General features: G+C 38.8%; 1 protein-coding gene across 5 annotated transcripts in view; it reads right to left on the bottom strand.

Moving 5' to 3' along the window:
- Nucleotides 1–24,880, bottom strand: part of nup214 (nucleoporin 214) — a 40,525-nt gene that overhangs the window by 13,826 nt on the left and 1,819 nt on the right. For 2 of the 5 annotated variants that reach the window (XM_038294936.1, XM_038294931.1), the window contains exons 4-23: nucleotides 24,407–24,605; nucleotides 24,243–24,313; nucleotides 24,076–24,139; nucleotides 22,426–22,529; nucleotides 21,969–22,075; nucleotides 21,778–21,844; nucleotides 18,699–18,822; nucleotides 12,292–12,450; nucleotides 11,195–11,627; nucleotides 10,943–11,085; nucleotides 10,754–10,839; nucleotides 8,636–8,713; nucleotides 7,192–7,341; nucleotides 6,639–6,797; nucleotides 6,421–6,524; nucleotides 6,145–6,324; nucleotides 4,959–5,047; nucleotides 4,784–4,870; nucleotides 555–851; nucleotides 240–407 (exon numbers count right to left, since the gene is read on the bottom strand). In XM_038294936.1, the coding sequence (XP_038150864.1) occupies nucleotides 240–407; nucleotides 555–851; nucleotides 4,784–4,870; nucleotides 4,959–5,047; nucleotides 6,145–6,324; nucleotides 6,421–6,524; nucleotides 6,639–6,797; nucleotides 7,192–7,341; nucleotides 8,636–8,713; nucleotides 10,754–10,839; nucleotides 10,943–11,085; nucleotides 11,195–11,627; nucleotides 12,292–12,450; nucleotides 18,699–18,822; nucleotides 21,778–21,844; nucleotides 21,969–22,075; nucleotides 22,426–22,529; nucleotides 24,076–24,139; nucleotides 24,243–24,313; nucleotides 24,407–24,605 (2,869 nt within the window). The remainder of the gene's footprint in view (nucleotides 1–239; nucleotides 408–554; nucleotides 852–4,783; nucleotides 4,871–4,958; nucleotides 5,048–6,144; nucleotides 6,325–6,420; nucleotides 6,525–6,638; nucleotides 6,798–7,191; nucleotides 7,342–8,635; nucleotides 8,714–10,753; nucleotides 10,840–10,942; nucleotides 11,086–11,194; nucleotides 11,628–12,291; nucleotides 12,451–18,698; nucleotides 18,823–21,777; nucleotides 21,845–21,968; nucleotides 22,076–22,425; nucleotides 22,530–24,075; nucleotides 24,140–24,242; nucleotides 24,314–24,406; nucleotides 24,606–24,880) is intronic. The other 3 variants (XM_038294932.1, XM_038294933.1, XM_038294934.1) reach the window with 3 other exon arrangements.

The raw sequence follows: 24,880 nt of genomic DNA, 5'->3' as shown, positions 1-24,880 counted from the left end.
CCTGTCCAAACATGTTCAAGCTGCATGTCCAAGACAAGAAGCTTGAACCATAAACAGAGACCTAATGCCAGAGAGAGTGGTGCTAGTTGGAGAGAAACAAACTTTTCAACACTAATATATTTAAATGCCAGCCATCTGACAAGGAGAGCAGTTCAGAATCGTCGATTCAAACAACAGCGGTCTCATTTAATACAAATCACTAAACATCGTATGACATAAAAGTTAGAGATTTTTCCTACCTGTCTTCTGGGTTGCCATTTGCCTGCGCATAGCCGCACTGGCTGCAGCCTGCTGGGCAGACATGGTGACAGGAACAGTTCTCCCAGTGGGAGGAGCGCCATGTTTTACCGTCTTTGTGGCAAGAGCAGTGCTTTCAGCGCCACTGAGGTTGATCATATTGGTAGGAACTAAACCATAAAAGCATCACATAGGAATACAGAAGTTTCTGTGTTAGAAGCTACACTCTTATTTAAAAATTACATTTCCTGTCTGCAAATATTTGTTTCAACAATTTGAATTCAATGAACCAGATTAGCAGGCAGTAATTTTCTTACCTGGACTTGGAATAGGACTGAGTCCAAATCCCAAAGTTGGTGCAGAGTGGATTTTTGGTAGAGGGGTGGACTGAATGCCTCCAAAGCCTGGTTGGATAGAAGGGGTCCTGACAACTGTAGGGTGGCGAGGAGTGGATAACGTCATAGCAGGGGGTTGTAGTGGTTTTAATTCTTCCTCTTCCTGGTCCAAATGAGATGGGTGAGGCTCCAAGGACTGGGACAGGGATGACGTTGAGCTTGCATCATCCAGGTCCTCGTAGTATTTGGGCGAAAGGAATGCTGAACGAGACAGGTTGGCTGAAATGTGGAAAAAAATTGTAATTAAAAAAATGGGACATTGGGACAAAATTGTATTTAGTCAGATACTGATTGTGCAAGTTCTCCTATTTGAAAAGATAATAGGTCTGTAATTGTCATCATAGGTTCACTCTAACTACGAGACAAAACGTGCAAAAAAAGGAAAACAAAAAAAAGTAAACAAAACAATAGCAGCAGATCACATTGTAGGATTTTTAGTCAATAACAAAAAGTTCAACTCGATATTTCGTAGCAAAATGTTTGCTTTCAATGACAGAGGTCAAACTTCACCAGGTTTACAGACACCGTAACTCATATTTTGGCCCATCCCTCCAGGCAAATCTCCTCCAGACTAGTAATGTTTTATGGCTGTTGCTGGGTAACAGAGTTTTGACTCCATCCATAAATGTTGAATGGGATTGAGGAGACTGACTATGCCACTCGAGAAACTTGAAATGCTTTTTAGCAAAGCCTGCCCAAGTGCTATGTTTGGGATCATTGTCATGCTGGAACATCCAACCACGTTCCATCTTCAGTCCTCTTACTGATAGATGGAAGTTTTGTCTTTAAATCCCATGTTAAATGACCCAGCTCATTCTTCCCTTTACACAATTAGTCATCCTGTCCTATTTGCAGCCCCAAAAGCCCCAAAGCATGATGTTTCCACCCCATGCCTCACAGTAGGCATGGTACTCTTGGGATAACTTAACACAAGTTATTTTGGTTTCATCTGACCTCATGATATTCTCCCAACCCTTTTCTGGACCAACCATATTCTCAGACAGGCATGGACATGTCTTCGCTTAAGCGGGGGGGAATGTCTGGCAATGCGGGATTAGAGTCCTTCTTAGCATAGTCTGTCACTGATGGTAGCCTTTGTTACTTTGCTCCCAGCTCTCGGCAGGTCAATCATCAGGTCTCTCTGTAGTTGTGGTATTTTTTCTTGCGTGAGGTCCCACATGGTCTTTGTATGTTTTGATCCCACTGTTGATTTTTTCACACCAACCTGTTGCCTATTGCCTAACCGGGCAGAAACACCATTTGTTAAAGATAGGAGACGCTTTATCTCTCCGGTTCTTTTCCCTGAAAAGAGATCACTCGGAACAAACTCTTTGAATAGCACTTCATAACTTATATGTACCGTATTTTCACGACTACAAGGCGCACTTAAACGTCTTTTTTTTCCCTCAAAATGTGCGGTGCGCCCTTTGGTGCGGTGCGCCTTATGTGTGTTGTAACTGCGACTTTTGAGACCACCTCATTGAGGAGATGATGAAAGAGTGGCTGAATGGAAGGAGACCAGGTGTTTTTTTTCCACTCATCACCATCGCTGTTAATATGTAACTCCATGCGTGCCCATCTCACAGCTGATGAGAAAAACATGGGGAAACAAATTAACCCTGTGCTCGCTGTTCAACCACTCAACATCGGTGTGAACCGGACCCAGCAGGTGCAGCAGAAGCAGCGAGTTTACATGCAAAGTCAATGGTTGACGCGCGTATAGGTGCAGCAAAAGGTCCCGCAGCGCGTTTTGAGCTGCAGCCGCAGCGCCTCGGGAGCGTTTAAGCATCTGACGCACCGACAACGCGCTGCTTCTGCTCGAGATGGAAAAATTGAAGTTTTGCTGCTGGACGCGCCGCATCAACCAATCAGAAAAGCTGATCTGGGAGCTGACAGCGAGACAGACACAGCGCTCTGATGACATATGATATTAACGCAAATGAAAAAGGCTGGATGAATGAGGAGATGATGAAAGGCAGGTGTATGTGAGGAGACCAGGTGCTTTTTTCCACGCATCACCATCGCTGCGTGCCCATCTCACAGCCGATGTGGGAAAAAAAAGGTGAATCAAATGGATGCTGTGCTCACCGTTATCCCGGGGGTCTGACAAAGGAACTTCAACCGCTCGACATCGGTGTGAAGCGGCCATTCAAAGTAAGGCTGCGAGCGGCGTGGGAGCGATGGATGACAGACGGAGACCACAGTTTCAGGATAAGTGGAAGGCAGCGCCGGGCAAGTTACGCCACCGTTTGCGGATGGATTGCAGATGCTTGGACTAACGTGTCTGCTGGCTCTGTTGTTCAAGCTTTCGCAAAAGCCGGCATTATTTCTGAGGAGCCGCGCTGCACGGAAAGTGACTGACAGCCAAGAAGGGGAAATTGGGAATTCAGAAACAGAGGATGATGACTTTGATGGGTTTGATTAATATTTTGTCATAAATACATGAATAAAGCACAATCATACTCAGTTTTGCTCCCGCTCTATTTTTCTACCTGAAAGCTTAATTCAACAGCAGCATCTGGGCGCGTCTCCTTCTCTTCAGCGCGGTGGCTGGCAGGTGTTTTTTCATCTAAATAATCTAAATCTTGCAGCTATATTTGCTGTGATCAGTGGGAATAAAGTAGTTTTAATATGTTTTTAAGTGAGAAAGGCCACCTGAAAACTTAATTGCAGTCAGTTCATCCAGATTATCTATTTCTGTCGGAGGCGCTCAGACCCCCACATACCAGCGGTGCACCGACAGCAGAAATCCATTCAACAGCAGCCTCACCGCGGCGGCTGGCAGGTGTTTTTCATCGAAATAATTTAAACTGCAGGCACCAGGATACCGGCAATAAAAGCGAACAAATTCCGTCGGCAGGTTTCAGGATTTTAAGTTAATTTAGGAGTGACCACAGCGCTGTGTCATCTGCGATGTGTCTGTCTCATGGCCAGCTCGCAGGTTTGATAAATACTTTGTAATAAATACATGAATAAAGCACAGTCATACTCAGTTTTGCCCCCGCTGTATTTTTAAATACGCAGTAGAGCTATTTAAAGGTAGTAGAGGACATGTACCTGTATATAAAAAATGCGCCCTATAGTCCGGTGCGCCTTATGTGTGTGTTAAATACAGAAATGGGACACATAACTGAGAGTGCGCCTTTTAGTACGGTGCGCCTTATGGTCGTGAAAATACGGTATTAAATAACCAGGAGACATGACAACAGATTCTGATAGAAATTGTAATCTTATTCGGACCAGAGAAATTGCTTAGAGTTTACAAAATGGCAGCTGCTCACCTCCAGGTTAATCTCTCAGGAAGTTAAAAAGGATTTTTGTACATCTCCCGTCTGCCACATCATCATATTTTACATCATGCATGTTAGCAGATGATTAGACATCCATGGCTCTAGCCTTATCAAAATATTACACTTAGCTGAAGGACAGCGCTCTCATTCCATTTCCAAATCTTTGCCACGTACAAAATGAAGATTATAACTCTGTATCCAGACAAAGGAACTGTCTTAATTAGAACTATTGTGGAAAGCATCAGTTCTGACACGCAACAGGCAGCCAATACCAAGGTGTCATAAACTCACATCTTCATTGATAATTATCCTAACAAGATTCACTCTTCCCAGCCTGGTGCATGACTGTAATTCTCTTCCTGGTTTCCTTCGACAGCTCTTTGGTCTTTGCTATGGTTATGTTTATAATCTGAATGTTTGAGGCTATGGAGAGTTGTTATTTACACAGATAATGAACAGCTGACATTTATGCAGGCTACAACGAGAGAAGAGCTTCTTCAAGAAGTTACAGGTCAGTGAGGGCCATACATCTTATTTGTTTGTGGATGACCCAACACATATTTTCCACCATAATTTAAGAATGAATCCTTTTTTAAAAAATCCTATAATGTGTTTTCCTTTATTTTTATATCTCATTCCATCTCTTATAGTTAAAATGGACTCATGATAAAAATCACATAACTAAAAATATTACTGGCTGACTAAATACTTTTTTGCACCACTTTATTTCTTTTCTTAAAGATTTTTGTAAATTATTTCTCCTCATACTGAGTGCATCTAGCAGTTTGCCCAAACTTAGACTTACTGTGTATGGCAAAGATAATGTATTTTAAAGTGGTATGCAACATTAAAATATAGTACCTGGTGCAGTTGAGCGCACAGGAGGCATCTGCCCTTTTGAGAGGAAATTGCGAAGTTGGGATTGTTTAACTGGTGATATCTTGACTGCTGAAAAAAACAAAAAAACATTTAAATGTTGCCGTTTTAAAAATCAAATATTATTCATTACTTCATTTTACAAGAATATGGCAAACACCTGAAGGTTTGGCTTTCGTCTTAGGGGGAGAAACATCCAGCCGGGCTTTTAGGAGGGCATCCTTTAAATTCTCAAGCTCTCTTCCAAAACTGACAAAACAAGACACAAAAAATGAGATGATATATATATATAGATACAATTATTGTTGGTTAAAAATAGAAAACATTTCTGCACACACAGTTTTAACAACACCGGGCGGAAAAAAAAAGGTATCAAGCTTAAAGCGTTGCTCATAAAACAGTAATAAAAATTTGTAAAGATATTTTGAAGGAAAAGAAAAAGGTTCAGTGCTGCTATTCTTTCAATGCTACTGAAGTTATTCCTTCATTTCTAGTATAATTCAAGGGTTAGAATATACATATATTTTTAAACTTCCACATTAGTTGGTTATTTGCCAAAATCTGGTGAAACTGCAAAATAAATCTTAAAACTTAACAGCAAATCTTACATACAGCAGAGCCCAAAACTAACTACCCCATGCAGATAAGTAAACATAGTCTTTTACTACTTCTATGCTTGTTTGTCATACTTTGAGAGATGTGGTTTCATTTCCCAAGAAGAACTGACTACTTGGTTAAATAAATATCATTTGGATTTGAAATCTGTCATTGTAATGAGCAATTTTGGTCCCAACTGTAGATAACGAAAGAATTTGAGAAAAGTAATATTTTTTTAATCAGAGATATTTGGTTCATATAAGAACATTTTGAGAGATATTTGGACCTTATTTTGGAAGCAGACAACAGATGAACTCTTAGAAGTCTCATCTGAAAATTGTCCATTTAATGTAAAAACGCATAAATTGCAAAAAAAGAAAATAAGGATTTCCTTTTAGTAGTTATTTTCTAAAGCCTTTATAAGCGAAAGCGACAAAATGGACATTGTTATTTACTGAGTTATATGGAAAAAATGCAGGTAGTTTTTAGAAAAAAAGAAATTAAGTCATCAGTCTTATACCATAGGTAATTTTTAAAAATTTAAATTTATATCTGCAGTGAAAGTAGTTTGGAAACAAAAACATTTTCATTTTCTATTAACATTTTCTTGAAACTCATCCGAACTTGGAAATATATTATGAAAAAATTCTAAAAATATTAAACACCGGATGTATTTATGGAAGCAATAAATGAAAGCAGAAGATCAAGAAGTTCTACAAATGAAATTCTGTATTCAACATTTTACCAACCTATCTGTAGAGCCACTTGCAATGCTCTGGTTGATGGCAGAAGCTGTATTTTTACTGTAAAGGCGCAGGGATGTGAGTTCCTGAATAAGCTGGTCCAGCCGTTTTTTTTGCTGGTTGATGATGTACAGGTTGTTGGACAGAGTAGTAAACAAACCCTCACGGCCAGGCACAACCATGTGTCTGTCAAGAAACAGAAGCAAAGGCAATATTCTCAGTTCTAGAAGGATCTAAAATGCTGAAGGGATCATGTGTATTCTTTATTTGTGCTATTCTCACTTCTGTTTCTTCTTTCTCTCCAGGTGTTTTTCCCATTCCACATCTAAGACATCATTAACATCTTCCACAGCAAACATGACATACTGGTAAAGTATGCGAATCTCCTAAATTGGAAATCATAATATATTTTAGGGGCATAGCAGTTTACTTACATAACGCATAAATATTTCTCAATACTGTAACTGCAGCATGAGTTCATTTCTCCGTCCATGTCTCACCTTGAGCTGTTCTTCACTCCGTGGATCCAGAGGTTTTTTGTAGAGCAGTTGTCTGTAATTCCTGTCTTTGCTCAGCTCACTCTGAGTTTTGGCTTCCTCTGCCCCGGCAAAACCCTCTAGTAAATTGGTCTTCAAAGTGCCAATGTCCCCATGGAGAGACTTTTATATAACAAGGAAGAAAGATTTTGACTACAGGATTCTTTTTTTCATTTTCTTTGTATTCACTTAGTCTCAAATGTAAAATTTTATAAAAGGGAATGACTGAAAAATTAACCCATTAGAGTCCTAGCAGTGCTTCATTTTACAATTAATAATCAAAGGTGTTAGAAAATGCTTTGATTTTAAGTGAAAGAAATATTCTCAAGGTTCTTTTCCCACATTAAAACCAAAGAGTCAAACTACGTTTTCAATTAAGTATTTTCTCTAATAGCAGGATCAAAAATGACAAAAATACCTCTGAATTTTGCTTTTGTGTAATAACTTTGTGCCAGAGCTTGTAGCTTAAACTTCAGTGTTTTTCTTAAGCAGTACATTTTATTAAATGCGGCGTTACCTCTGTGGTTTCTTTGATTTCCAGGGTGAAGATGTGGAGGTCTTCCGATTCTTTTCTCAGCTCCTTCATCTTGTCATTACTACCAACCTTGAAGTCGGCTTTAACACTGCGAGCCTTAAGGTCATCTAACTCTTTCTGGAAGTGTGCAATCTGAGGGCAAGCCAAAAACCTCTAGTTAATACACTGTTGAAGGGCGTCTTTTTCAAACTTAATTTAGGTCTGGAAAATGTTATCACAAAAAAATATCTTTATAACATACAGGAGTATAAAAAATGTTTTACAGATGATGTTTCTAAAAACCTTTTGAGTCTAGACCACTTTATAAGCAGTTTATATTACCTAAGAGCTGAAAGAAAAAAAGTGGAAGATAGAGTAGTTTTTATGCACATGTTTTATGGAAGACATTAGCAGTGATGAAAAAGAGGCATATATTTTTGTCCGTAATGCACACCTTTTTATGCTTCAAGCTAATTTTTAAATTGCTCTATTAATCCTTTATAGAGCAAGTCGATGTTTTTTGTTCACTGGCAAACCCCTTACAAATGGAGTCCCCCCCCATCCCTCAGTGAGATCTAGGAGCACAAGACTTGTATCTAACTATTCAGCAAAGATACTGCTATGTGGAGGTACACGTCATTCTGGCATCTGGCAATTAGATGGGTCCTTGGATGATGTTAACTACTGTAAATTAAGTTGACAAGTTAACAAGTTAAAAAGGTAAAAAGCTAAATGAAAAATTTAACAACTAAGATAGAAATTAAAAAGTGCAAGTAACTGTATCAGCATTAATGCTCTAAGGTTATGTTCTAACAAAATATTTTGTTTCTTTCACTGAGTTTTTTATATGAATTCCTAATCAAAGGACTTTTGTTATTGTATTTATTTTTTTTACATATTAGTATTTAAGTGACAGTTCCTTGCAATTACATTGGTCTTGCTTTTTTTTCTTCTTTTTTTTTAAATGTTACAAAAATAATAAGGTCTCGTCCTACCCTCCAATGACAAAGTATTTTACTGAGTGCCCTTTAAGGGTTAATCCACTGTTGGGTAAATTCAGATTTTATCTTCTAGCACTCTACTCAAATGATGCAATTTGCTTTGAAATAACTACAGTTGTAAATTTAATGGAGGTGCAGAGTGTTCCCGTCTAATATTGTTGACATAATCAGTGTTTTTAATTGGTAGATTACTAACCATTCTGAATGGGTCATATTTTTAAAAGCTTTATGGGTATCTAATGTTTTTCACCAACATACTAACAGGCGGTTATAGTCTACTTAGCCAAGTCATTAAATAAATGTGATGGGTACCCACTGTTATTTTTTCCATGAAATATTTAGCTCCACTGAAAACGTCAGGCTGGGTTTGACTTTTACAGGATTACCTAATTATTTAGGGAAAAATGTAACACAAAATAACAAAGTCAATGCTGAACACCTCTTACCTCCTCCAAAATACCAGTCATAATTGGATCTGTTTCTTTCTTCTGCTGTTTTTCCAGGTTCTTCATGCCGACGGATCCCTAAATTAGAATATCGAAAAATGATGATTTAAAGCATCTTGCTTCCACAACTTAAGAGAGCACAACAGATGGAGTAAAAACAAATATATAATATAGCTACATTTTTCTTACTAACAGTCAACCTTTGTTGCTAGTGGCAACCACTGAAATCAAGGTTTTATATCAGTTGAGCCCGCTGTTTGCTGATAATTATATATCTAGTAAAATTCACTTCAATGATCAGAAATTGATCAATAAGAATAAAAAATGCATTAAAAAAACATCCCTGTTTATCGTTTTACCTTCTGAAATGTAAGATTGGATTTTTGTTGGGTAAAGAAAAAAAAAAAACACAGTCTTTCTACATGTTTATACTGAGCTGATGAGTCTTACTAGTAATAAACTGAACATGAATATTTTACAGTAAATTAGCAAAATAGCAGAAACATCAGACAACTCTATTTACAACTGTTTTTTGTTTTCTTTTTTTTATTATTATTATTTTTTTTTTATAATCAGTCTAAATAAGAATGAAACAGCAAAAGCACATACATAACAGTGAAAATTTCTCATCCATAGGGTTTAAATTAAATTACTTTTATTGCTAAAGGAAGAAGCGATGTAACACTACAAGGCAGTGTTCCACCTCCCCCACCTGTTGCTGTACACCGCAGCCGACAGCTGGCTCAAGGGAGCTATTCTATTTATTTTATGATTACAATTGATTAAGGCAGTCAAGGCTTAGAAACCAAAACACATGGCATCTATCCATCTTATTCTGGGGATGCAGTTTTAAAAATACAGCTGTAAAGCTTTAGGGTGCATTGGGTCCGTCCTGAAACATGACCCAATGCACAGACCTTTTAAATCAAATGATTTTCACAGATATATAAAACTGAAAAGCTAAGCAACAATTATATGGATCATACTAACTAAATTTAGCAAGTTTTAGATTTCTATTCAAGTAAAAAAGGCTAAATAATCAAAGCAAGCACAGGTTGACACGTAATTAAAAAACCTAAAAGCTACAAAACTAAAGACTATAAAACACAAAGGCATAGGAATAGAAAATTACAACAAAATTACAAAAAGCAAAAAAAGTGCCTCATGGTTACCAAAAAAGCAACTTGTCAAATGTGTCATTTAAGAAGCAGTAGAAATATTTGTTTTTATAGATTCAATACAGTATTTTTCGTCTAAGAACTCCTAATTATCTCGCCACCTACTACTGAAATTAAAGCCAAGGTTCTACTAAAATAATCTCCATTTTCATCAAAAGAGTTCTGGACCTTGGTTTATTGACTCTGTTGTCTTCAATATGAGAGCAGGCCGACTATTGTTTAAAATGGTAAAAAAAAAAAAAAAAAAAAACAGAACAGAACAATAATAAAGCAGCACCAGGGAGTCAAATTGAAAAAGAAAATAAAAGAAAACCTTTGCTTTATGAGTAACTGCTATTTAGGAGGGAGATGTTTTTTAAGATAAGGCAATACAAAAAAACAAAAATCACACCAGAGTGCTTTTTCTTTAATTAAAAGGAAGCAGGATGCCTATTCAGTAAATGTTTCTTTAAAAAGTAAAAATTGTTTAGTTTACCCTCAACCTCATACGCTGGGGTCTTTTTAACAAGACAAAAATATAAAACCTAAAGATGGTACGGACCTCTCTAAGCCTGCTGTAGTACATCTGTGGAGGTCATTATTATTCCTGCATTTACGTGTACGACTGCTAACCAGCATCATAGGCACAACGGAAACGTAACTTAATCACCTGGATCAAAACATTTATATCAAAAGCTGGGCACTGTGCAGACTACACCATTTTCAGAACAACTGATGCCTTCAAAAACATAAATACTTAGCAATGCTAACAGACTGAAGATAAAACACCAAAATAAGGTGGTTGAATAAATAGAATAAGTCTAATTGATCAAATATTGCCTCAACTTTTAGTTTTCTACTAGAACAATATTATTTACTAAATAAGACATTAAATAAATAAATATTAGTCAATACAATGCAAAGTGTTGAGTGCAATATATTTTCAAGATAAGGAGATTACCTGTGGAGGTTGGGCGCGCCCAGTGGCAGGAGCAGGTTTCTGAACAGAGGTTGGAGGAGCACCTGGCTGAACTGGGCGCAATGGTGCTGAGAAAAGTTAACATATAAACATAAAGACCCATTCTAGGAGAAATGTAAGTCCACTTTTATGCAAAAAAAAAAAATGTATTCCTATTTAAAACACACGTACAGTGGTTTTCCTTACTTAATGCAACGGGAGGCTTGGTGGCTGGGAGGGAAACACTGCTTGCTGTACTAGAGCTGGAAGCAGTAACTTTGGGCAGGGTGGAATTAAAGGAGAAAGCTGGTGCTGGGCTCTCAACAGAGGAAAATCTAAAAGTATAAAAAAATAAATAAATAATAATAATGCAGATCTGTATATTTATGCCTTTATGTAAAAAAAAAAAGTTCAGAGTAAGAATAACTTATAAAAAACAAGTACCTGTCATTTAGATTTAACTTGACAGGAGGAAGAGAGGCAGCAGTGAGGGTCGGAGGTGTTGCAGCTGGGGCTTGTGCTGGTGCAGCTGCTGGTTTCAGGGAAGGGGAACTGAATGAAAAGGCTGAAGAAGCAGACGGTGTTTCAGAAGGGGGTTTGGAAGCGAAAGAAAAACTTGAGGATGCGGAGCCAAAAGGTCCAGAACCCCCAAGGGAGAGCGTTGGTGGGGCTGAGGTGGTGGAATAGGTGGTTGGAACTGAGAAAGTAAATCCAGATGAAGCGGAAGAAACAGGAGCTGTAGGAACAAAACTGAACGGGACTGTGGAGGAGGAAACAGCAGGAGTAGATGAAGTGGAAGAAACGGATGCAAGAGGGATGTTTGGGAAGGCGACGGGCGTCGATGAGGCTGAGGTATCGGGTTGGGTCGCCAAGGAACCTGAAAAAAATAAAAAAAATAAATCAAAATCACTTGGGTGGATCTCATCACAATTTTACCTGGTCATCTGGAACTGGGAACTTTTAGATTCAAATTGTAAACAACTGACCAGAGCCTGTGTTCACAAAAATTCCTAGCCTAAAAACATTCTGCCAAAGACTCCTAGCTTTAAAGGGATTCAGATAGTTACAAAACCATCCTTTAAAATGACTCAGTTGGTATCGGGGCCAAAAAAAACAAAACATCTCTAGTCTACTTGTTCAGTCTGTCTCTGAGCAGGTAAATACAGGTACCAGCAAACGTATCTGGATCAGGGTGAGGCCAAAAAACAACTACTTATAGTCACCACCTACAGCCTCTTTTTATTCATGCATTTAGGTGTCAACTGAAAAATAAATGTGAGTATAATGTTTAGACATCCGACTATAAAAATATTCTTGCAAACTAAGCAATGAATTTGCTATTCACAAAGTATACAACTGATGTCTTAGGGGCAAAATGAGTCTAATCATGAAAAAAGAAATAAACAGTTAATACAAGGTCACACATTAATGTGAGGTATAAACTTTAATTTTCACCCAATTCCAACATTATTTGATTGGCAGAAAAAAAAAAATCTCACCAATTTTAAAACTAACATGAACAGTTTCTAAAAATAACTTACCTGGCTTTGGCTGCCTTTCTCCTTCCAGGGTAAGAGCAGTAGATGGTGATACTAGCTGCTTAACCCCAGGATTCAGGTTTAGAAGAGCAAATGGGCAAAGTAATCCCTCTGTGGAAAGCATTAGCATTGTAGGTGCTGGAGGCAGAGTCCTCTCGTCAGCTTTGGGAAGACAGAGAATGCTGATTACTTTACTCAATGTATAGACCAAAAAAAAATAAATCATACATTTGACAAAAATATTAAAAAACTGTTCTTGAAAAAAACAATTACAGTCTCAGAAACATTTACAGTTTACCATCTGATCCCCCCTCATATATGTAGCATCCCTTCACTAATCAAGGAGAAGCTTTATGGCTCTTCGGCAAGAGGCTCTAAAGTGTCTACAAATTAAATATCTAATCAACAAAAGACATTTATGTAGAATCTCGAGAGAAACTATTTGTACTTTACACAAATTACATCTCCAACAGAAAATAAGAGCTGATTTTGTGTGTGTGTTGTTCGCTTTGAAGAGAAATTGCTGTTTGTCACCTTAAGTGTAAAATTCATGAGAACATTTGCTCACAAATACAGCAAGTTAGCAGCACACTCATCTCACGACCTTGGCTCTTCTCGCCCAGCACTCAGTTTAAAAAGGCACTCGGCAGTCACGCTTAGAGATCAATCTTAAGATGCCTGATTTTGCAAAACACAGCCCACTGTGTTTCACTTCTTTGCAAACCTTCAAATCGGTTCTGCTGCTCACACCCACTTCTCCACACTTACAAAAATCCTGCATTATGCTGGCTGCAGCCAAAAGGACAGAACTCAAGCTTACGGACAAAAGTGATGAAAATTTGGAATTCATAAAACATACTTAAATATCCATCAGTTGCATTGTATACTTCTGCTCTTAAAAGGACAGAATTTAAGACTCAGTGGATCCAATCAATGAGTGCTTTTCTTGCATGTATGGCTGCAATTGGCTCTTTAAAATATTTAGCAGATGTAGCCTGTGAAAAACAATGCAGCATATTTTTTATTTTGAAAAAAAAAAAAAAGTTTAAGCTTTCTGGGAAGAAAGAGGAAGGAAACAAACTCAGTAACCCTCATCTGTATTCTGCATTAGGATTGTCTGGGCTTTGTTGTTTGTTTTGGTCCTATAGCTTGTCTGAGCCATTTTAATGAGTACATTTGTTCTCCCCAGATGACTCTGCTGTTACTTCCCCCACTCTTGCCATGCCTACCTAAAGCCTCCCTTTAGATCAAGGTTTTGATGAGCCTAAAATCATGTCATAATGCCGCTCAAATCGCAGTTCTTTTCCTCTAGGAAGTTCTTGAGGTGAATGAGTAGAGATGTGATCAGACAGCAGTAGCAACTCTACGTGGATGTCTGCCAGACTGGGCCGGTTAGGATGAAGCGGGACACAGATGCAGTAGCTTATCACTATTCTTTACACATGCTGCAATGGAGCACTGCAGTGGACGCTGTGTTCACAAAGCAGCCTGATGGATTTTGGTTTCATCTGATCAATAAAGGTGTGTACAGCAAAAACCTTTCAAAGATGAAACAAAGAGTAGACAGATTGCAGCACAAGAGATGAATTGAGATGAAATCAAATGTAAATAGTTTGCAGAGTTTCTAAGGGGAGAGTAGATGGCAGAGCTTTTATATATCAACTTGTCTCTTGTGAAACAAACCCTCAGTTTATTTTAAGAGGAACACCACTATCAACTTTAAAAGAAAGCCCTAAAACTTTCAGTTTTGACAATTACAACGCACACTAAGTCCAGAGACGTCTCTTTTTTTCTACTAGTTTATGCCATTGTTAGGGTGATTATTTTCTTCCTGCACTGTAAACGTCCACTAGATAAAGATGAACAACCATCTTGAGTCAGATTTGTTTACAGAGTTCCTCTCTCCATTGTTTTTGTGTGCAACCTCATCACAAAGATAAAGTGAAATCTAGTTTTTGTGGGGTTGCGCAAAGATGTTCCTTTTTTTTAATGGATATGAAGTGAAGCCACTGGCCCACTGGTGTGCCCATTACCACCTAAAGCTTACCAAGAAGATCATGGAGAACTACCAGAGAACAAAACAGCTGAACACAAATGTCAGCTGTGGACCACAGCAGGTCCCCACACAGACCTTGTTTGGAAGAAGGCCCAGCAGAGACCTTACTTTTTAATGGAAACTTAAACCTTTCAGGTATTAGTAGTATCCATCCATCGCGAGGGGTGCTGGTGCCCATCTCCAGCAGTCAATGGGCGAGATGAAAGGTACACCCTGGACAGGTCACCAGTCCATCGCAGGGAAACACAGAGACAAGCATGACAAACAACCATTCACACATACACTCACACCTAAGGAGAATTTAGACAAGTCAATCTAACAGTCATGTTTTTGGACTGTGGGTGGAAGCCGGAGTACCCGGAGAGAACCCACGCATGCTCAGGGAGAACATGCAAACTCCATGCAGAAAAGCCCCAGAACCCAGAACCTTCTTGCTGCAAGGCAGCATTGCTACCCACTGCGCCACCAAGCAGCCCCCGTGAAGTAGTATATATTGTCTATATTAGTAAGAGAGTTTAAACGTCCTAAATGCTTTCTAGTAAACGAGTACTGGTACTCGTCTCCTGCTTCATCCAGGACCGGGTCATGGGGGAAACAGACTCAGTAGAGACTCCCAGAATCCCTCTCCAAAGAAACCTCTTCCAGCTCTGCTGGGGGAAGTCTGAGGCTTTCCCAGTCAAGCTAACTGACAGACAGCCTGTTCTGGGTCATCCCCTGGGCCTCCCCCTGGTGAGAAGTGCCTGGAACACCTTGCAAGGGAGGCATCCAGGTGCAACCAAAAAAGATGTCTTTATGAATCCTTGTGATGTGTAGGAGAGGCAGCTTTACTCTGAGCCTCTCCCGAATCTCTTAGGGAGAGTCCAGCCTATCTGAGGAGCTTTGCCGGTTTGCTCGGCTCTCTCTTCACCATGACAGACTGGTGCAGCTTCCACATTTATTAGGAGCCGCACCAATCCATCTTTCGATCCCACTGTATCCCACCCCCCACCCCCACCACTCGTGAACAGGAACCCAAGATGCTTAAGCTTGAGACAGGACTCTGCTCCAACCTAAATGGGACAAGCCACCTTTTTCTAGTTGAGAACAATGGCCTAGAGGAGCTGATTCTCATCCCCGCCGCTTCACTCTCAGCTGCGAAAGGCCCTCCTGCATGCGGTAGGTTTTGGTGGGAGGGAGACAGGAGAACAAAGTCTTCTACAAAGACCGGATGGCCCCTAGTAAAAAGCCCCCGACTCCGTTCTCCTGCAGCGCCCCTCACAAGGCACCAAGAGAGACTCGGTCATATGTCTTCTCCAGGTCCACAAAGCACATGTGGTGTGGTTTGGCAAACTCGCATAAAGCCTCGAGCACCCTGCAGAGGGTGTAGAGCTGGTCCATTGTTCAACGGACAGGATGAAAACAACAGTGTTCCTCCTAAAGCCGAGGTTCGAACATCAGCCGGACACTCTTCTCCAGCACCCTGGCATAGGTCTTACCAGGAAGGCAGAGGAGAGTGATTCCTTCCAGTCCTCCAGTCATGTTGAAGAGGCATTAGGGCTGCAACAACGAATCGATAAAATCGATAAAAATCGACTTTTAAAAGCGTTGGCAACGAATTTAATCATCGATTAGTTGTGTCGCGCGATTAATGCGTCATCCGCCGCCGCCGTCATCCCGGGGAAGAAGAAAAAATATGGCGGAGCGAGTCAGCGCCGCAGTTGCAGTGTTGCCAACTCAGCGACTTTTCAGATCCCTCCAGCGACTATTTTTTTAAAAAGCGACTAGCGACAAATCTGGCGACTTTTTACGGTGTCACTGGCGGCTTTTGGAGACTCTTACGTGAAAGCATGTATCGTTCCTACTCTTGTCCTCCAGCGGCAGCTGCTGCCGTGGGGCGCCTCCCCCATCCCAACGCCTTTCTCCCTCTCCCACAAGAATCCCTCTCAGCGCTGCAGTCCGAGCCGCAGGATTTTAGTGAGGAGTTTACCCTCAGCGTCCAGACTGCAAATGAAGCGCGCATGCCCCGGGATTGACGGTGCAAATTGATCACAATAATTAAAATAGCCTGCGCTTTGTAAAGTGAAAAAAGTCGTAACATGCGACTTTTGTAAAAACAAATAAACATGGCACGGAAGCACCACTGTTATGACGCAGCACCTGAAAAGAAAACATGTTGGAGCCTTCAATGGCAGTGAAGATAGCTGATCAGCAGGATGAGTAACCATGTTTGTTTCATTTTAAAGTGGGGAAACGTAACGTTAGTTTCTCAGGTAGCTCATCTGATGCTTTCCTTACCGTGTTAGTAGGTTACAGACAGTGATAAGGTTGGCTACTTATTTTACTTTTAATTTCATTTGAATTAGCTTAAGCAGCGTTTATATTTTCTTTATAAATAAATTAATTTGCAAATTATGAGGGCAAGGCTTTTAAAGTTTAAATCTTCTGGCAAAGATAAAGTAAAGAAGATCCTGCAATTTATGGAAGTAAAGCAGAATAAAATCCAGCAAGATCAGTAATATGTCAATTAATTATCTGCCACATTCCCATGTAAATATCTGTCTTTGGAGGATGTGTTTTTTTACCACCCCTAGTTCTCTCATTTTTATTCCAAATACAATTTATAATTTGAATCACAGGGCTATTTTTATCTCTATGGTTCAGTATTTTCTCAAGTAGCAACTTTAACTGCTATACTTTCCTGTCTTAAAAGGCAGAACTCTTCTAGTCTAAAAAAAACCTCATTTGTTGAAATGGGGGGGCCTATTGTTTGAACCCCTTAGGGGCTTTAAAAAACAAAAATGCCTGTCTCTTTTTGCGCTTTATGAAACAAAGTAGCCTATATTTTGTGGATGTACAGCTACATTTCTCATGTAAGTTTGCGTAGTTTTAAAACAAACATTTATTTTTCATATTGCACCAGTACAGTTAATGAGAAACCTGTACTTGTGTGCTTGTTTATTCTGTCTAAAATGTTTATTTTGGAATAAAGAGGTTAATATAAAAAAAATATTTTGTGTCCGATTCATCGATTAATCGAAAAAATAATCGGCCGATTCATCGATTTTCAAAATAATCGTTAGTTGCAGCCCTAAGAGGCATGTCACCCAAGACACTGAAAAGTTTTAGAAAATCACTACTTTCCCCTCTGGAAGCACCAAACAGTTTGCAGGAATTATTGCTTTGAGGCCAGCCAATAGTCTTTCTCCAAACTCCTCATGGCCCAAGTTTTTTGCCTCTGCAACCGCCTGGTCAGCAGCACGCTTGGCCTCGCGATACCTGCTTGCTGCCTCAGGAGTCTAACAAGCCAACCAGACTCAATAGGAGTAATTTTTCAATTTGATAGCATCCCTTCCTACCGGTGTCCACCACCAAGTGTTCAAGGATTGCCGCCATGACAGCTACAGTAGACCTTCGGCCACACCTGTGGTCGGCTGCATGGTCAACAAAGGCAGAGAACATGGGCCACTTAGAACCCATGTATCTCCCTAGAATATGGGAGAAGCCGTACCAAAGGAGGGAGTTGAACGGGTCCTGACCGAGGGCTCCACCATACGTTTCCAGCAGACCCTCACTACTCGCTTGGGCCTGCTGAGTCCGTCTGGCTTCCTCCCCTTCCAGTGCATTCAGCTTATCACAAGGTGGTGGTCAGTGGACAGCTCTGCCTCTTTCCCCCAAGACATGCGGCCAAAGTTAAAAAGATTTGACTACAAAGTTGATCATTCACCTCCGGCCCAGGGTGTCCTGATGCCAGTTGGACATCCTTATGCTTGAAAATGGCGTTTATTATGGACAATCTGTGACTTGCAATGAAATCCAATAATGAAACACCACTTGGGTTCAGAGATGGGGGTTTGTTCCTCCCAGAAACCCACGGAGGAAAGGAATGGAGGGGAAGTTTACTCACCAAATTGTAATTATTCAGGAAATGTGATTGATACAATAGCTAGGTCGGGTGCACTTAGTATAAAGAAACCTTCAACAGAATGTCCCAATATTGGAATTTATTCATCTCATTTAGGATTTATTTAGGAAAATAATAATGAATACAGGTATATTTAGCTTCAATCATACATTTGACCTTAAATTTATTTTGTTTGTTTTTTTCTTTATAGGGGGCTGGAATGTTTATTCTAAAAGCTCTTGTCACACTCTATTAAATGAGTTCGGTCTCTAAGGGATTCAGAAAAGTCTGATTACAGAGTACTCTTCTACATTTTATTCCATTTAATTGAAATATATTAGAGTAAGTCTGTGTTTTACAAGAGTTTCTAAGCCAATCTAAGCCACTCAGGACAAAACAATTCTGAACTAAATGACTGCATCATTCGAGTTCTTTTAAAGGATAAGAGATAACCTAAAATCTAAAAGCACTTACTGATTTGGATCGCTTGCTGGCTTGTATAGTCTATAGCCAAGCCAAGAGGCAGAGTGTCGTCATTCGTCTCAGTCACTGGAAGTTCTGCTCTACTAGCATCTTCGAGAAGCCAAACCTCCCACATCTTAAAGAAAAAAAAAAAAAAAAAAAACACATCAGAGGACAGAAAATAAATCATCCGTTCCTTCATCATAAATTACACAAGATTCTTTAATAACCTGTGAATCTAAGTGAAACAAATACATGTTTGTTGTTTAATTAAGCTCTTAACAAATGTTAACAAAAATTATTTTTTTGAGTTTAACAGTTATAATTCTCTAACTTCTTTAAAATCATGGACAGTGGTATTTCCTCAATTCAGGCATCTGAGTAATCCTTGCGTTTTACTGTCTGAACAGCAGTCCCTCCCTGACCTATGGAAACAAGTGGCTGGAGAATATCTACATAAAGAGGCTCCCTCTGGGAAGAACCCACCTTAGCCGCGTGGTGTCAGCAACGTAGAAAATAACCACACTCTTCCATCAGTAAGGGGTGATGGGAAGAACAGCGTGATGATTTTGGCTTAAGTTATGTATACAGGTGCTGGTCATAAAATTAGAATATCATGAAAAAGTAGATTGATTTCAGTAATTCCATTTAAAAAGTGAAACTTGTATATTATATTCATACATTACATACAAACTCATATATTTCAGATGTTTATTTTGTTTAATTTTGATGATTACAAATGACAACAAATGAAAATCTCAAATTCATCATATCAGAAAATTAGAATATTACTGAAGACCAATAAAAACAAAGGATTTATAGAAATGTTGGCCAACTGAAAAGTATGAACATGAAAAGTATGAGCATGTACAGCACTCAGTATTTAGTTGGGCCTCCTTTGGCCTGTATTACTGCAGCAATGCGGCGTGGCATGGAGTCGATCAGTCTGTGGCACTGCTCAGGTGTTATGATAGCCCAGGTTGCTCTAATAGTGGCTTTTAGCTCTTCTGAATTGTTGGGTCTGGTGTATTGCATCTTCTTCTTCACAATACCCCATAGATTTTCTATAGGGTTAAGATCAGGAGAGTTTGCTGGCCAATTAAGAACAGGGATACCATGGTCCTTCAACCAGGTACTGGTAGCTTTGGCACTGTGTGCAGGTGCCAAGTCCTGTTGGAAAATGAAATCTGCATCTCCAAAAAGTTGGTCAGCTGCAGGAAGCATGAAGTGCTCTAAAACTTCCTGGTATGTGGCTGCGTTGACCCTGGACCTCAGAAAACACAATGGACCAACACCAGCAGATGACATGGCACCCCAAACCATCACTGACTGTGGAAACTTTACACTGGACTTCAAGCAACGTGGATGAAGTGCCTCTCTTCTTTTCCTCCAGACTCTGGGACCTTGATTTCCAAAGGAAATGCAAAATTTACTTTCATCAGAGAACATGACTTTGGACCACTCACCAGCAGTCCAGTCCTGTTTCTCTTTAGCCCAGGCAAGACGCTTCTGACGCTGTCTGTGGTTCAAGAGTGGCTTGACACAAGGAATGCGACAGCAGAAACCCATGTCTTTCATACGTCTGTGTGTGGTGGTTCTTGAAGCACTCACTCCAGCTGCAGTCCACTCTTTGTGAATCTCCCCCACATTTTTAATGGGTTTTGTTTCACAATCCTCTCCAGGGTGCGGTTATCTCTCTTGCTTGTACACTTTTTTCGACCACATCTTTTCCTTCCCTTCGCCTCTCTATTAATGTGCTTGGACACTGAGCTCTGTGAACAGCCAGCCTCTTTAGCGATGACCTTTTGTGTCTTGCCCTCCTTGTGCAAGGTGTCGATGGTCGTCTTTTGGACAACTGTCAAGTCAGCAGTCTTCCCCATGATTGTGTAGCCTATAGAACTAGACTGAAAGCCCATTTAAAGGCTTTTGCAGGTGGTTTGAGTTAATTAGCTGATTAGAGTGTGGCACCAGGGGCCATCAATTTTGAACCTTTTCACAATATTCTAATTTTCTGATATGATGAATTTGAGATTTTCATTTGTTGTCATTTGTAATCATCAAAATTAAACAAAATAAACATCTGAAATATATGAGTTTGTATGTAATGTATGAATATAATATACAAGTTTCACTTTTTAAATGGAATTACTGAAATCAATCTACTTTTTCATGATATTCTAATTTTATGACCAGCACCTGTAAGTGCAGCTAATCTGCAAAGGGTAGCAACATCTACTTTTTTTATAGCTTATTTCTAAGCCATACAAATGTGGGTTTTTTGGGCCGTAAGAGTTGTTAAAGTTTGTTCAGACTTCAGAAGTGGTGTGATCTGGTGGCGTCAAGAAATAGGCAGCACCAAGCCTTGAATGGTGGCTTTGCTTTAAAGCCTTGTGTTTTTCTTCAGGATTGGAAGAAAAGAACTAGATTTCATAATACATTTACAGTGATATAGTCCTAAAGGCATTATTTCATGATACATTTGTATGTAGAAAAGTTTCATGGGCATTTCCAGTTCTGCCACAAAGATAATTCTGCAACTAATGGTGGTTTGTTATCTGCGTGAAGCTAGCCCCGCTATTTTCACTGAGTTTTACGTGGGGTAGGGTGCAGCTCATGCAGATGGACAGCATGTGACTCTTTTATGACTTAAATATTGGGTTAAATGCTCAGACTACAAACAATTCCATGTCCAACCCCTATCTTCTGCACACCACAGAATGCTCTCCAAAGAGGCTTGAATATTTTTTTTAATCGAAACCAAATAATATGGCGGCCCCCATAGTTCTGGCTGGGAAAGATGCCAATAAGTGGCTTTGAAAGACTTTAAAAAGATGACATAGGATCTTTCAGCTAAATCACTTTTAGTTTAAAAATGCCATATACTCGGAAACTGAGATATTTTCACATTCATTAATTATACTCGAGCACATTTATCTAGAGTCAATGTTTAATTGACTTATGTTGATGTCTAATTACATTTATATTTACTTGAGAGTTAGGAAAACGGTTGAGTTCAAAAGATATTCTATTTTTCATAGTCAAAACAGTGAATTAAACAGTTGTTAAGGTTTTGTCGTTTCCAGTTAGTCACCTTGTCATCTTGTCTTGCAATCACGCTGACCTCGATAGATGCCGCTGATGCAGCCAACAACAGGTCCCTTAGAAAAATAGTAAAGATGAAGAAAAAAACTATTAATTTATCATGACTGTCAAAACATACATATAGCAGGTATTCCAGTACAAACGTTTTTTAAATCTGATATAAACTGCATCATCACTTACCAGTCCTCTATATGACTCAGGAAGTAGTGATGCTGTCGCTCTGTACAGCTGCCATAAACACCCTCACCGAAGTTCACATACTTTGGCTCTGGTCTCTCATCCCGTTTCTAAAGAATTTAAATAGATGCTTAAAATGACTTACAAAAATAAAAACATTGGATTATATACTATAAAGCTCTGTGACACCAATCTGTTCCTAAATGTATAAAATGCTTTGGAATAAAAGACAATCTTTATTTTAGAGGTTCTGAGCAACAAATCATTCAAATGACATCCTTAATTGGTCTAATCATCATTTAAATAAAAATTGTACATGTATAAACTGCTCTTTAGTTGTGCTATGGACCTTGGAAGTCTTTTAGAGATGCAATTCTATTCTAATGTCGCTGGTTTTATATCGAGAACAGACATTTAAATAAATATATCAAGTGGTCAACAGATATTTTGTGATACTCACAGGGAGGGAGATCAGCACCAGCTCAGGAGGGGTCTCAAGAGACCCATCAGCAGCAGCATAAGCCACGGCAAACACAGGTGTTCTTAGCCAAAGCACATCCAGAGCTGCAAATAATAATTGCAAACAAAGACAAAGTATGATCAGGGAAATTCAACAAATAATGAAAGGTTTTTGGGTCTAACAAATATAGGTGTTACCAATGAAATTCTTGTAGAATAAAATTTAAACAGTTTCAGAAAAGTAAAGTAATAAATTAACACCATTTACTGCTTCAGTTTCCTGTCTGTATATGTGACCTGCTTAGTTGGGGATTAATTCTTCTTCAAACAGCTAGGTGTCTAGGCGTGGAGAACATCAGCATACAACAGCCAGCTGTTATGATTGTTATTTAAAAAGAAAGTAGCTAGACCAAAAGTAAGAGTAAAACCAAATTTATAAATCTATAAATCTTAATGTTGAAGAATAGGAACATTGTAGATTCTTTCTCAAACCATGTTCACTCCATATTAGAGCAGCATGTGAAAACTAAGCAAATTAAGGTCTGAGGGGAGTTTAAATGTTGTGCAAACATGCATCCTAATGTCCTGAGTATCATTTTTGGTGGCCGAGTTAAAGGAGCAAAACAAAAGTTACAGAGTTTATGCAGAAATGTTGCTCCTCTAGGTAAGTGGAAATGACACCAGTGTTTCGTTGGAAGAAGAGAAGTCTAATGCTGTGACTGCAAAGATCTTTTGTCTGGAGGTGTAATGTCTTCCAAAGTAAGAACGTTTTAAATACTGAAAATGGAAGATCTTTGCCTTTTTAGATACAAGCAAGGGCCAACTGCAGGTTCCTTATCAAAAACTCCCCAATATTTACTCATCTTATTCTATCACTCATCAGACTTCAATTTGACCCTTTTTGTGGCACTAGACCTACGTTTCATAGTCATTGTCTTGCATGTAGTCTCAGATGGGTTTAAAGGTACCCATGTGGCTGGTTTCTTGCAATTCATCTTCAAAATCAGTCATGTTTGAAGTCTTATAAAGTATCAATTGCAGCGGACACAGAAACTAACCAGGTGAACTACTTTGCTTTAGTCAGGTCACAACTAACTAATGGAGCCTATAAATGGCAGCTGTGGTAAATAAAGGAAAACTAATTTTACATGTTGGGATATTGCAAAGGAATGTATGGAGAACAAAAACTTGAATTTGTACAATGCACCTTTAGGAAGTCTGCAATCATAGTACTAGTATATACTATTAAACACTCATGAAATGCAGCGAAACATTTTCAACGTATTTAAATAGTTTTCAGAAAAAATACTTTCTTTATATGCATATAAATGCTTTTTTTCAACAAATTATAAATTAGATGTATATTTTTTGTATTATTAATGATCAAATAATTAAGAGATTATTCACAGGAATAATGACAATCAAAAGATCACTTAATTATTCTTCTAATGAATGTGAAATAAAAAATAAAAAAAAATCACTGTGGGTGATTAATATTCAATACATAGAATATGCACTTCATAGACAAAAAAAGATGGATTTCTATAGGAAAAAAATGCAATTTAGATGAAGACAACTTTAAAAAAATGAAGTAGTAAGGTAAAGAGCTTGGTAGAGATATTATTCCCATATCTAATAAATGCCTTTTTACCTTTGACGGGGTCATCAGAAGTGTAAAATGGTGGACATGGGATAACTCTCTTTTCTTCTAGAGCCTTTTGAGGAAAAACAACGAATCAGTTTCACTTAAAAAAAAAAAAAAAAAAACACAAAAAAACAAAGCTTTTATCTCATTTTTGGTCATTAAATTGAACTTACTGGTGTGTACTGAGACACAGTGGCATTCATTTTTCCAACAGCTATCTGTTTTCCCTTTGGACTCCAACCCACTACATTGAGAAAAGTAGACAAATGGTATTTAACCCAGGTACAAATGATGTAATATTTTATTTTAAAGTATATTATAAACAGGTCACACTTACGGCATGTGATGCCACTGCCAGCCGGTAGCTGGGCTTGTATCTTGACACAATCTGTAACCTCAAGAATCATCATGCTGCCATCAGACAGGCAGGATGCCAACATGGAAGGCTGAGCAGGGTTCCACTTTAAGTCCTGAACCAAAGCATCAGAAGCTGCAGCTGGCTGCAATGATGCAAACGGTGACTTCTGAGGTCTGGCCTGAAAAAAAAAAAATGAAATCAAAATACAACAAAATGGTCAATAAATAAATGACTGTGAAATCTTGCTGCAGTCACTTTCAGATCAATAACATCTTTTGGTATTAATTGTTATTTTAAAGAAATATCTTCATATTTCAAAGCCATTTGTCGTCTCAGGGTTTTAATTGTAGGATGGTCCTAAAAATATCTAAACGCAACAAATAAAAACTGTTTTTTTTTAAACCTTAAATGCAAAATCCATAGCATTAAAAATAAAATCAACAACAAGACTTT

This window comes from Cyprinodon tularosa, unplaced genomic scaffold, assembly GCF_016077235.1.
Source record: "Cyprinodon tularosa strain WSP-4 unplaced genomic scaffold, ASM1607723v1 ctg349, whole genome shotgun sequence".
Classification (NCBI taxonomy): domain Eukaryota; kingdom Metazoa; phylum Chordata; class Actinopteri; order Cyprinodontiformes; family Cyprinodontidae; genus Cyprinodon; species Cyprinodon tularosa.
The sequence above is the reverse complement of the archived record's forward strand: the minus strand, read 5'-3'. Positions and strand labels throughout refer to the sequence as shown.